This window comes from Phaenicophaeus curvirostris, chromosome 4, assembly GCF_032191515.1.
Source record: "Phaenicophaeus curvirostris isolate KB17595 chromosome 4, BPBGC_Pcur_1.0, whole genome shotgun sequence".
Classification (NCBI taxonomy): Eukaryota; Metazoa; Chordata; class Aves; order Cuculiformes; family Cuculidae; genus Phaenicophaeus; species Phaenicophaeus curvirostris.
Window position 1 is genome coordinate 64,289,406 of NC_091395.1, and position 13,863 is coordinate 64,303,268.

At 37.1% G+C, this 13,863-nt stretch overlaps 1 protein-coding gene across 1 annotated transcript in view; it reads left to right on the forward strand.

Moving 5' to 3' along the window:
- The window catches only part of SLC2A9 (solute carrier family 2 member 9), a 102,451-nt gene that overhangs the window by 60,431 nt on the left and 28,157 nt on the right, over nucleotides 1–13,863 (forward strand). The window contains exons 9-10 of the mRNA XM_069856332.1: nucleotides 1,890–1,991; nucleotides 4,305–4,380. Of these exons, the coding sequence (XP_069712433.1) occupies nucleotides 1,890–1,991; nucleotides 4,305–4,380 (178 nt within the window). The remainder of the gene's footprint in view (nucleotides 1–1,889; nucleotides 1,992–4,304; nucleotides 4,381–13,863) is intronic.

The following is a 13,863-nucleotide window of genomic DNA, read 5'->3' on the forward strand; positions in this document are numbered from 1 at the left end:
TACATGTGAAACGTATTGCAGAAGTCTCGCTCCTCTTACAGACCTATTCAAGAACTTTACATCCCACGTAGCTGTAAAAAATGTCTCTTGGTTAAGTGTATGTGCAGCCACATGTGTTTGCAAGATGGATACATTAATCATAGTGGAAAATACTTGGCATCTTGTAGAGGTTTTGGTGGTACAACAGTTGCAGTTCGGAAGCATTTGGACTTGGTGAGCACAATGTGAAGTGTTAATAACATCAGTGTGGGTCTATTTTAAACACGGCTCTGAAATAAATTCTATTATGGAAGCTGTCAGAATGAATATATTTCCTCATTTAAAGAAATAAAGGACAGTGTAGCTTGCCCCAGAGTTGCTTTCTGTGTTCTGCAGTGTCATGGTATTGCATCTCTGGTGTGGAAGTCAAGCTCTGCAGGGCACAGGGTCAGCACGATTTGAAGCCTATCCTAAAATCTGCTAATAAACCTGATGCTGTGGGAGAAGCGCTGGCCACATAAGGCTTTTCTTCCCTGAGTGACTTTGTACTTTGTTTTGATGCATTTCTTCTAGATGCTCAGTGCAGAACGGTGTGCATCATCTCCCTGAATTAAGGGTATTACTCTGGATTTCATTTTATGGTAGTTTCTCATTTTATTTTCTGCTCAAAGCCTGTGTGGAAGAGGGATTTTAGTCTCCAGTAAATAACAATGTAGCAAACAGTTGTGTGATTCTGAGTTTAACTTACTTGAAGTGGTACATTTCCAGCTTTGTAAAATTGTTTTATTCTTCTCATAAGAAAGCCAACTGTAATTAGTAATTCTAGTAGTTATCAACTCTTATGACCTAAAATACATCTTAGTCTATTTTGATGAGACAGACCAGCAAGGACAGGTTTATGCCACAGCTTTTAAAGAAACTCTTCATTGTGTTCTTCTCTAGTAGATAAGTACTCAGATTTTAACAAAGCTTTAACAAAACAAAAGCTTTTAACAAAACAAAATAAAAGCTTTTAGCAAAGCTGATTTATCTTCAAGTGTTAAATAGAAATTCAAAAATGTGTGAGTACACAAGTATCAGTGTTACAATCACTCATCTAAGCAAATTTTTCTGCTGAGTGGATTTCTTTTACCTAGATGTTCTAATTACATTAACTATCTGAAATCGCAAGTAAATGTTTCTTCTGTGGTCGGAGAAAAAAATAAATTAAAAATAAAATTTAAGTTATTAAAAAATTAATGTATGCTAAAAAATTTTTAATCATAAATTTTAAACCTTTCAAGCTTAAAATTAGAGATACGTTGAAATTAAGAAAATGCAAACTCAAGAGACTGTAATTTGTTTCAACATTTTGCCATTTAAAAATTACATTTTCTAAGAACATTAATATAGAAATTTGGTGCAAGTTTGTAAGCTATTCAATCAATGTAGAATTATTTGTGCTCTGAAAAAAAAATCAAGCTTCACATAGCTATTATCTTATTCATTGTTTTTATATAGTTAATAGTGCAACACTTGTTTTATTATTAAATAGTTACCAATAAGTTAAATGTAGTATAAACTTTGAAATCTATCACGCTAATGATATTAAACTTGAATTTACCAATTGTATATTTTTCCTATCTATATGATCATCTTTGTTCTGTAGTAGGAAATCCAGGCATAAACCTAACAGCAAATACGGCTTTCATGGTTTCCTGTTTTTTTCAGTGATCTCAAATAAGAATGCTGGCTTGTTTTTTTCAGATATTAAATTGTGTAAACATAATTGTGAAACTGATAAACAGCATCACATCCATTCTCATGATTTTATTTTTTCTGTTCATATTTACTAGGAGAATATATTACATGGTCTGAGTTCTTCAGTGCTTTATCAAGAAAGTCAAATGCCTTTTTTTTTTTCTTTCCAGGGCTTAGTTATTGAACGGCTTGGACGCAAGCCTCTTCTCATTGGAGGTTTTGGGTTAATGGTTGTCTTCTTCGCAGTACTCACTGTTTCTCTGACTTTACAGGTAACACCACAGTCACTACATGTGTTCACTCTGTCTTTTGCTTACTTTGAATGCCGGGTGCTCCATACTGGTTTGCCTCAGCATTTGTACATGAGACATTCCTTTTAATCAGTTTGGCATAAGGATTCAAAGGTTTGTCAGTTGCCTATTTATGAATCTGTTGGTTTCAAAGTACTATAGCTAGCCATAGCAGTTTTTATATTAAAATACCATAGGGCTTTGCTGTGTTCAGTCTCCTTAACTCAAAGATTTGTGCTATTATGAACCGTTATGAAGACAATTCTGCCCACAGTTGATAAATAGTTTATCACTATTCAAGTTTTTATCTTTGTTTGCAATGCAGTCATCTTGAGATTTCTTTTGTACTTGATATGTCATCCTTCTTCATAGGTTTGGATGTTTCTTCCCAGTAGTGAAAAATTTCCATGTTTTCTGTTCCTTTCAAGCTACATTTCTAATATTCTAATTGACAATATAAAGACATAGCCTTTGCGGAACATTTGCACTTAAGTTCTCAGAAGTTATTAGAAGTCACTTCCCTAGCTATTTCAAATGATCAGAAGACAATTATTAAACCAACCTAAATCTTATTTAGCTTTCATTTCCATAATGATGCAGTTCCTTTCGGTTCTTAAGGGCTTTTGAGAAGTAAAACTGACAGGCTGCTATGGCATGGGCTCGGGTAGTCTTTCATCAAGTGTTTTCCTGCTATTGTTCATTCCTCTGTCTTGCCATTAATCTGACTTTCAAATCTTGTTTCTTGGTTGAAGGGAGTCAGTCGGTTTGAAAAGCAGGTGTATGTCACACCATTGCAAAGTTTTATTCAACTTACCTGTATGAACAGGACAGTTAAGCTTTGCTTTCACATGCCTGTCATAACAGCTACAACACAGCTCTCCAGAGAGAGAAGTTATTGCAAGTTTTGTATGCCAAGTGAAAAAGTCTGTTCCAAATCTTTTAAAACCTAGTTCGATACATGAGGACCTCCAACTGCTGTAAATCTCTGAAGTCTGAATGCCTTTCAGTTTTACTTCCTTTCAGCCAAGTCTCAATCTGTTACGTATTAGAGATTAGATCTGCGTTGACCAAAGGGTATAAATAGACTTGGTCTCAGAGGAATTGGAATCTACTCTGTACTTGCACCTTCTGTCTCTCAGTGCCTTTAGAGATCTTGGATCTGTTTTCAGACAAGTACTCCAGAATGTGTAATTCTGATAGATCTTCAAGTCTCTTGGTAAATGTTAATGCCTAGGAGACCATGTTTTCCCCATAATTAAAGGAATAACCCAGACTGCAAGAGAAAATGCATCAGAAAATGAGAATCTTTATTTGAAAATGAAATAAATAATTACCTGTTTTAGCAAGTATATTTTTACAGTGCCACTTCTGGCATTTTGTGATACTACAGTTATATGTATCTTAACTAACCTTGCAAAAATAATAAAATTCTACTAAAAATGGCATTCACACTTTTTGATGGAAAAAAACCCCACTGATGAATAAAGAAAGGACTGGGAATTCGTGTGTTTTTCCCATCTATTAGTATTATTATGAAGCATTCACATACATCATTAAGCGACAGTGTCCTGAAATCTCAGTAGAAATTGTTCATTGCGTTTCAAGTTCCTATCATTAAGAGGTCTGAATAAAGACAAATCTACTTAGACATAGAAAAAAGATTGCCTTGTGAGGAAAATAGGTAAATCCATCTACAGTTCCTTTTAAAAACCATTTATAGTTTGTTTTCTTTTCCTGTCTACCTGTTGTTTGCACACATGGCCCTCCTAGTCTGCAAAATCGGATTATGTATAAAAATCGCTGGACTGTGGCTTTCACATAATTTGGTAAGGTTCAGATACAGCTGTCCTACTGAAAGGCAGCTTGTCATGTCTAGACTTCAGCCCGGCCTTTAACTGGTGAATTTTGAAGCTCTGTGGGCCATCATAGTTGTTCTTTTTAAACACGACTGAAATACCTGAGGAGGATAGAGGCACCAAATCTACTCAACAGAAAGAAAAACTTTTTTCCAGATTGGCTTAAACTTTAGCACAAGAAGTTGTAAACTTTCTGAGTTTTGACTTCTGTGGTGCAAGACTTTGCCTAGTGTTTCTTTACAGGGATTCTGCTGAGACCAAGACCTTTGATACATGTCATCTAATAAAGTGCCATAGAGATACTGTGATTTTCTACAGTAATGCTAGTCTAAATTCTGAAGTAGAGAAATAATCATGGAAAACACTGTGTATTATCTGTGATTTTTTTTTAATATTGGTACATACAAGATACTTACTGTGAATGTTTTTATCTACCCAGAAAACCGTGTCTTGGCTTCCCTACCTCAGTATATTTTGCATCCTTGCAGTCATTGCATCATTCTGCATTGGACCAGGTATGTCTATAATTTTTCATATTTCTTCCTACATCAAAACAGAGGTATTTTTTCACTGGCACTATGTTAACAAATGGCTTTCGGAGAACTTCACTTTACCCTTATCTGATGACCACAAGGGATCTAAGACAGTAAAAGGTGATAGCAGTACAAAAAGATAGCAATGTTCTTGATACAAAAACATGTAGACACACATTCTGACTTAGCTCTCAGCATACTTGAGAATTAGTGCCTAAGTTGCAGTCAGTACCAAAATAAAAAGTTGGGTATTATTGTAGGATTTCTACGATTTTGTAAATCTATACAAAACACTCAGGCTGTCAGCTGACTGTTTTATTTGCCAATGCTTGTCTTAGCAGTTCAATGCTGGTAGGATGCAAATTGGACACTGGTGGAGGAAGGGGACAATTGTGTGTGGTTCCTTTCTTTTCTTCCTTTCCAAAGACAGAAAATTGCTATGCAAGATGGTTTACACATACTGTCCTTAGGAAGATGATAGAAAAGGTAGGTGTCCTGATGCTTCTTGTCTGGCAGTTAATTACTGACTTTATACAGTTCAAATCCGATGCCCTCAGGTAACTGTTTTCCTGGGTTGCAATGAGTTTATTAGATCTATTTCCCTAGCCCAGTTTTAATTATATAAATATTACAGAATATCCAGTATTCCCAGGTTGTATTTTTTTTATTTGCTTTAACAATGAAAATATTTGAGGTATAAAAAAAGTAAAAAAGCCAGACCTTTCTCAGAAGTGTAGGATGAAAGGACAAGAGCAACAGACAAGTCTCAGCAAGGCCAATTCTGACTGGGTAGAGGAGAAACTCAGCTGGACAATTTTATCACCAATTGGCCCTGCTTTGACTAGAGGCTGAACTCCAGAAGTCCATAACAGGCTCATCTATCATGTGATCATGTCTTCCAGTGCATCATGTCTTTGGAAAATACATTTTAATAGACATGCGTAATATGCAAATACTTTCCTGAGTGTAGCATTTCTCTGAACAGTGCTCCTGTAGCCTTTGGATACTTAATCAGAATCAGATGCTGCAGTTTATCAAATAATGAAATGTTACTAAAAATTATTTGCAAATAGATAAAGAGGAATTTAACCCAAATTCAATACACATCAAGTAAGATGTCAAAATAGTGCTTAAATTTTCAAAGATTCTCTTACAAACTGTTCTCCACAAAAGTGGGGAAAGTCAGCAGCTTTTTAGGAGTTTTTTTATGGGTGTTTTGCTACAAACCTGAAAGCAAGAGTTATTTTCCCCCAAGTTCTCAGGCTTTTTTTTCATACACCATTCATTGTCTCTTTTTCTTTATAAAGCGTTTGACTTCAAACATTAATCAACTGTTTATACATCTTCATAACTGAAGTGATCTAATTCATTGATTGTGGTTTATTTGGGGAAAGAAAGAATTGCTAATGTTTCTTGTGACTAATGAAGCACGACTGTAAGGCTGTGGATACTCTTTTTGGAAAAGCTGAGGGAAAATTTTGGTGCTTTAGAGGAAAATGTGAGAAACTCTTCCTTTGCACCTTGCTTCTGGGAGAAGAGTTTTTCACTAACTTTGGTGCTCATTCATTTGCATATGGTAACTGACTGGAAGGAAGTCAAACAGGCTTGACTAGGGTCATTAACGCACTCAGTGTTGGACCATAGGTGGCCTATGAAGACTGTCCTTCTTCCTCACCTTCATCTTTTCTTGCTAGACAAATAGTGGAAACAATCTTGCTGGCTACCAAGAATTTTGAGTCCTCAATTACTAAACAGATATCAAAATCACGTATTTTGTACTTATGCTCCTTTATTTCAGAACTCTATAATCTAATGAGAAACTGTATTTCTGGATTTTCCTAGGTAGAGCAAATACTGCTCACTAGCAACTATCAATGGATTTAAAATCAGCCTCATTTTGCTCAACAAAACACTGCAACAGTTAAACTAAGCTACCCTTTATGTGGTAGATACACCACATATATATAAATATCATACATATACTGATAAACTAGATATTGATAGGTTGCCTAGGGAAGTTGTGGATGCCCCATCCCTAGAGGTGTTCAAGGCCAGACTGGATGGGGCCTTGTGTAACCTGATCTAGTGGGATGTCCCTGCACATGGCAAGGGGGTAGAACTAGATGATCTTTGAGGTCCCTGCCAACTCTAACTCTACGAAACTAAGGGTTTTTCTTCTGGAAAGTGTGTAATGCACACAGTGTGATACAATGTTATAGTACACAAAAACATACTTTTAATGGGAAAGTCATTGCTGGAAATTAACCTTATCTTTAATTTCCTACTAATGTTAAGGGTTTTAGCAAGAGGAAGTAAGTGGGAAAGAACATCTTTTTTAACACATCTCCAGTGTAGTGGTTGTTAGAGAGTGTCCAGAGAAAAGTACAAACAGGGCAAGCAGGTAAGACAGTATTCCAGAACCAGTGCACATCTTTTTTTTTCCAGCTTAAGTTTTTCTTAAGATGTAGTTTCCAAGATTTTCATAGTCTTCTATGGGTTTGTTCATTCCCATCTGAAACCGTGCAAAATTTTAGCAACTTTTTGACAAGGAAAACTACATGTCTACCATCTCTCATAAACACATCCTTTCTTTTGCTTTGTGTGATGCCCTTCATGTCTTGCATTGGAAGAAACAGAACAACTATCCCCTTCCTCCCTTTTCAAGTTTCTTGTGATCTCATAGACTTTTACCTTATCATCTCAGAGTTTTCCAGACTGAATGGATATTTCTTATTGCTTTCTTCTCAGCAATAATTTACAACACTCATTTAACAGGAAAACTTCACACTTTAATATCTAGTGTTCTTTTGCAGCAGTCTGGTGGTTTAACAAGACAGGGCTGAAGTTTAGGAATAACTCTACCATCTTTCTGATCAGTAAAAGGCTTTTTCCCCAAAAAACTCTTTATTACTAGGTTACAGATTTTTAATGTTTTTAGCTTGTTGTAGAAGGCTGAGCATCATTTGTTTGTGTTGGTTAAAAAGATACTATTGTCATGGTATTACTAACACTTAGTGTTTTGTTTAATTCATTCTGTAGTTATTTAGAGCATTTCAGCATTCTTCATTGTAAATCTCACATGGTTTATGATAATTCTGTAGATCTTTGCCTAGGATGAATTCATTTTATGTTCATTGAGCTATCAGTACTTGGAAGAGTTATCCCATCAAAAGTGGTAAATAACCTGAGGATCTGAGCTTATAAAAGTACTGCTATAACTTTCTAGAGCACAAAATTGCCTGTAAAAATACAATCTTTTCTGTCTTCTTAGAACATCTGATACTTCCATGATAGCTTAGATGTTGTGTGGTCTCCCACTTTCTGATAGCATATGGATGAGTCCCATCTGCTCCTTTACCGCTAGGATCAGCTGTTACTATAAACTGTGGAATTTTTTTATTTTTCTGAACTCAGCTTTTCAGCTTGCAGATGTTTTCCAAGCATATTGCTAGGGACTGAAACAGTAATGGTAACAACAGGTAAGTTCAGGTATGCATGTGATTTGGGACTTGATCATTTTTATCAAAAGGCAGACAAACAGCAAACTGCTTTCATGCATTTACTAAAACTTGAAGGGACCTTTATGTTCAAGATACTCGATCTATGATCCAAAAGAAAAATACGCTTCAAAAACCACATATTGTCTGTAGGGATGTGACTTCACCTGCCAGGGAGGCTGTCATGTATTCTGGGTTGAGGATCTTTCAGTCTTTGTTTTTTATGCTATTCAAATTTCTATAAAACAATTAAACATTCATTCTCTGAACCAGAGAATGGCTCTTCTGCCACATGTCAAGAGATTCAGCCTAGGTGGTGGAATATGTGGGGGAAAATCCCCCCAAATTGGGAGTACAGCAGTGGTGGCATGGGCTTCTACATAACCTTCCCAATGGAAATAAGCATGACAAAGATACAGTGAGACCCTGAGAAATTTGGAAACTTGATGCGAAGCATTTCCATGCATTAACTTTGTATGAGAAGATTTTTAAATACTCCTTCCTTAGAAGAATATTCCTTCTAAGCATAACATCCTTCTGTCCAGTTTTGATAAATGGAGGAGGCAATGCTGCAGAGACGGGAAAGGAAAACATAGTGGGGAAGGTTAGGTATGATGCCTGTCTTTAACTAAATGAAGGGTTGGGAGGAGGTGAACTGTTTTCATAATATACCTGGCTTTGAAGTAATCCTTTCTTTATCACCTTCTTTCAGAAACTGAAAATATATTATCTCTTTTGAATCAAACCTTCGTATATTTGTTGGCTCTGGAAACAGTGAACTGGAGCACTGGGCTTATATTGCCTTTGGAAAGAAGTAGGAATAAACCAAGACCCTAATGTTGCAGTAAGACCTGTAAAAGGTGTTTGGGTAGCACAAGTGTGTTGCCCTCCCTATGATCACTGTAGCTGGGAGGGAGATCAGTCACATGTGTGGCTCAGGCATGCAGTCATGTTCCCTCTTTCAGGGAATATTCTCCAGGAGTTCCTTGGAATTCTCTATAAAGGAAAGCATCAGCTTTTATTAAAACAAGCAGTAATACTAGGGAAAGTTCCAGAAATCTAAGGAGTTGCTTTTTTATCCATGACTTCATAATCATAATTCAAGCCATTTTCATGCAGGAAATGTGGGTCATCTTGGTAGAACTTCCAAGTCTGAGATTAGTGATTTGTATGAAATCTCAATCTTTCACACAGTTTACCCCTTCTAGTAATAGGGCATGTAATAGGGCATGCAGGTAGCTGGAGAGAAAAGTAGGCTTAGAAACTCAGGAACAGGGTGAGGATTTAAGGATGTCTGAAAATGCAAGTTAGCTAAGAGTATAAGAATGATATCTGTAAGAACGATATCTGTAAGTGTCACATAGAAAACTTATAGCTGTGTATATTTAAGTAATTTGGAAGATTGTTTAATATTAACACTCTGAACATTCTTTTATGTATTTTCTTGGAGACCTAATGCATCATATTGTCATGCATTGCAACTGTGTGCTGTAATGTGAAAAATGCTTGTTGTGTTGTCATGTGTTATGTCATCATTTTTGAGATGATGACTTGGAGTTGAATGTTGGAGAACAAAACTGCTCATGCAGCCGTTTGCCAGGAAGGCTGCAAGGGGGGCTACTGTGAAGGTGAAGAAAATAGATTTTTATATGGAGAGATACAGTATGACTTTATAGTCTAACAAAGAGACCATATATAATATAATTTCAGTTTCTAAATACATGGGTGAAAGGGAGAATGACACTAAAAAGAGAGAATAAGCTGAAGGCAAATGTTGCTGCAGAAAATCATGACAAAAACCCAAACCTAGATGCTACCTGGCCACAAATAAATTTAGAATAGAAATTGGAAGAAAACTCCTATCCAGTAGAGTTGAGTTCTGTATCAGCTTCTTAGTGGAAACAGCAAAAGGAGAAACTAAACACACGTCTTACTAATTTCTAGAAGGACTGCATGGAATTATGCCTGAAACAGCTGAGGACTGGATTTGAATCAGATTATCCAATCTGATCCTTTGTTCCTTTATCTCCAAGTCCCATGTTCTTCCTTTATCTCTAAATGAGATGCTTAATCTTCTATATAAGGTCTTTATTTGTTTCTATTTGTCAAAAAGCCCATGTGTCTGTAAAGATGACTGCGTTCTAAGAGCGGATCTTCCAGCTGGTCATTGCATAGAGCATGCCGCTCCTGACTTGACCTACGTCAATAGGTGCTATTTTTCAATCAGCAGTGCTATAGTAAGAAGGCAGCAAGAGTCTCTGGTTAGTTCTTACATATTAGCCTTAGGGCATTTGATTTTACTGTCACATGCTATAGTTATTCTAGTCCTAAATGCTGTGTAGGTATTTCTGTGGATGAGTGGCACTTCCCTTCAGAAGAAGTCCTGCTGTCTTCACTGGAGTTTGGATAAGGTTGAACTTGGTGTGAATAGGATCAAATGTGAATCAGCATGATTTTGTTTCAATTCCTATTTCTAAAATAAGTTCCTATTCAGTATACATAAGCATGGCAAAATCAGATAGTGGTATGTTTCCAGTCATACTGTCATCACCGAAAAGGGAAAAATTGATAAAATTCACTCTGCGATGAAATTTGAAAGAATAGTTGTTTTATGGTAATGAGATCTTTGGTTTTCAACTGTTGCTTTTTATAGCAATTGCATTTTCAGACACAGCTAAGAAACATTAACAAACCAGACCATGTTTCACTTACTTTTTGTATCTTTTTTGAGAGTTACATCTTGTAATTGAGTTTTATAATATTTGTCATGGCTTATGGAGTGTGAGTGAAGTCTTTCCTAGCACAGCTGAATACGACATAGTAGAAACATGATAGTCGTGTATTCAGCATTGACATTATAAAGTAAACAAAAGGAAACTCAGTGGAAATCATTGCTGTGCCCTGAGGTGTTCTGAAGATATTTTGATATTTAAAGTTTAAATCAGCCTGTGCTTTTAATCTGAATGCCAACATGCAGCTGTATTGACAGCAGAGCTGGTGTGATAAAAGGGTCACTTTGAAAGTCATGAGTTTTGTTCAATCTGAAATGCCGTCAGGGAAGGAAAAAAAAAAGTTCTCTTGGATGTGAAAGACAAAGGTATGATCGCATACATGTAGACATACAAGAACTGAAATGAAGGGTAGCATCAGTATTATTGCCTGAAATAGGCATTTACAGAAGCTTTGTGTGATGTTGTGTTAGCTTCTCCACTTACAGTGGGATGCAGGAATTTCTAATACTCCTGGCGTCCCACAGAGGTATTCTTTTAGTGTACTTTCTTTTAGTACACTTTAAGAAAGAGTTTGGAGCTTGCTTACGTAGGAAAAAAACCCTTTTCTTTGTACAAGAGAAGTGTGTCATGTTAAAAAGAAACAAATCAACTGGTGTCATTATATATTCCATTTTCAAAATGTCTTTTATTTTGTAAGCTAGAAGCTTTTACAGTCTTTCCAGCAGAAAAGCATCCTTGGATAATGTTAAATAGCTTGCACGACAGATAAGAAAGTTATTTGTGTAGAAATAACCTTTAGTTGTCCTAGGTATTTAAGGAAACATTTGGTTTGTTGATGGTTGCAAGGCTTCTGTGGACACAACAAGAAGTGTAATACAAGCTGCAATGAAGCATTTAAATATTCCAAACATGAGTTACAGTTCAGCTCAAGAACTCGTAATAACCTGGAGATACACAATTATTTTGTAATACCTACCAGTCTCAGTTCAAGATTTGCTGAGGGTTCCCTGGTCCCATCCCCTGCCCGGTTATGCCACTCTGTTGCTTCAGACCACCATCCATCCAACACAAGTGAAAAAGCTTCTGCTTGCTCTTGGAGGCAGGAGTATTTTCAACTATTTGTGCTAAATCAAGGAGATCAAAGCATGGGAAGTTTATGGCCTTTGCATGAGAAATTCTCTTTTGGTTACCTTTCAGTAAACAAAGGGAGTTTGGGGGCTGTTAAGAAATTTAACTAAAATTGTTTTCAATCTGGCTGCCTATTCATTGAGTTTTCTGAGGAGGAACTTATTTTGTTTTCATTGCCTCTTGAATGTATTAAATACAGCATCATTCAACACATATTCAGGAATTAATACCTGTTTTATGTTTTGTTTGAATACTTCTCTCTTTAAAAAGCATTGGAGTAAATTTGTAGCTTTGAACAGTTCTGTTACAGAAATTATGTCACTTGTTTATAATTAGCAGAAGTTCTAAAGAAAAATGAACCCCCAGTGTCTGAAAGGTAACTATCTGTAGGCTAAAGGAATTATTGGAGATGACATATTGAGTTCTTAGCAGCAGGAAGACTTAAGAACTTTATTCCTTGAACAATAGATTTTACAAATTATCTTAATTGAAGCCTTCAAAATGTGAATGCTTTGACACTTGAGAGCACTCCTTTTATCCTAACTAGCATGTTTTCCTGAATGATTGTTAATTACTTGCTGATGGCTCACAACTCCAACACTTAAGAAATTTACTGCTGGAAAAATGCACTTGTGTTTTAGACATTCATGTAACCATGAAAAATTGATTTATTCAAAAGCTGTGCAAATTGCTTATGTACATTATTCAAATTGATGGGAACTGGATATAGAAAGCCTAGTTAAAACAATATACTGTTTCTTCTATGAGTTGGTATAAAATATTTATACCAACAAAAGTGTGAACTAGTAAATACATAGAACAGGAGATATAAAACTAATGAATGTAAGACAATAAAATGTTTTATTTTCCTTGTGCCCAGGCACCATGCATAGCAAAGAACAACTCTAAGCTCATCTCATCTATTTTTGGCAAAGCTCCATGGCAAGCATTTAAATGCAAATATTTGCTAGATTTATGTGGCAATGAAAGTTGCTCTAGAGTCTAGACAGTGTTTCTTGATAGCCAGCCTACTACCTGGAAAGCTAAATAGACAGCAGTAAGGGGCTTTCAGGAGAAAAAGGACAATTGCATTAACAAGGTGCGGTGGTGTCAGTTTGACTGAGAATGCAGTTGTTTCCTGCGTTGGGTTTGCATGGCAAGGGCTTTGTCAGTGACTGTGGCTGCTGGAGGCTGAGTTTGGCATGGTCCACCTCCAGCCAAGGCCAAACTGATCAGCAATGGTGACAGCACTTCCGTGAGAACGTATTTAAGAAGAGGGGAAAACAGCAAGTGGGCAGCAGCAGTGGAAACAGAGGAGGGGCACTGGCCTCACACACACAGCTGGGCTCCCAGAGCCTGCTGGACCGGTCAGGCCAGCCTGGCTGGGCACAGCAGCACGGAGAGAGAAGCAAGAAACAGCTCTGCAGACAAAAGATGCAAGAGAAATAACTATGCAAAGATGAGATGCAAGAGAAACAGCACTGCAGAGAACACTAAGGACAGTGGAGAAGGGGTAGGAGGTACTCCAGATGCCTGAGCAGAGATGCCCCTGCAGCCCAAGGAGGAGACTGTTTTCTATGAGGTTGTCCCACTATAGCCTGTGAGGAGTCACAGTAAATGTCCACCTGCAGCCCATGGAGGACCCTACAATGGAGCAGGTGGCACTGCCTGAAGGAGGCCATGACCCCATGGAAACCCACACTGGAGCAGGTTGTGGAGGACTGCTACCCCAGGAGAAGGGGAGTTTTGCCTTTGTTTCTTTCTGTTCTCAGAAAGGAGAGGATGGTCCTTCTAGTCAAAGGGCACCTTCTGGCACTCTTGATTTTCCTTTCTTTTGGTAGCACACAGATACTGCTGTTTGTTATAGCTATTCCAGTTATTGGCCACAGTAAGGAAAATAAATTATTTTTATTGTCCTACATTCATTACTTCTACATCTGCTGCTCTCCATCCCCTGTCTACCAACCTGGAGCGGCAGCAAATTCACTGGCATTTGAGGCACTGTGTCCTAAAGATTTCGACAGTTTCTAGAAATCATAAAAAGGAAAGATGTGGTCTGTTGGGCATCTTGAACAGGAAAAAGAGGACAGGGAGAGACTCTTCTTTTC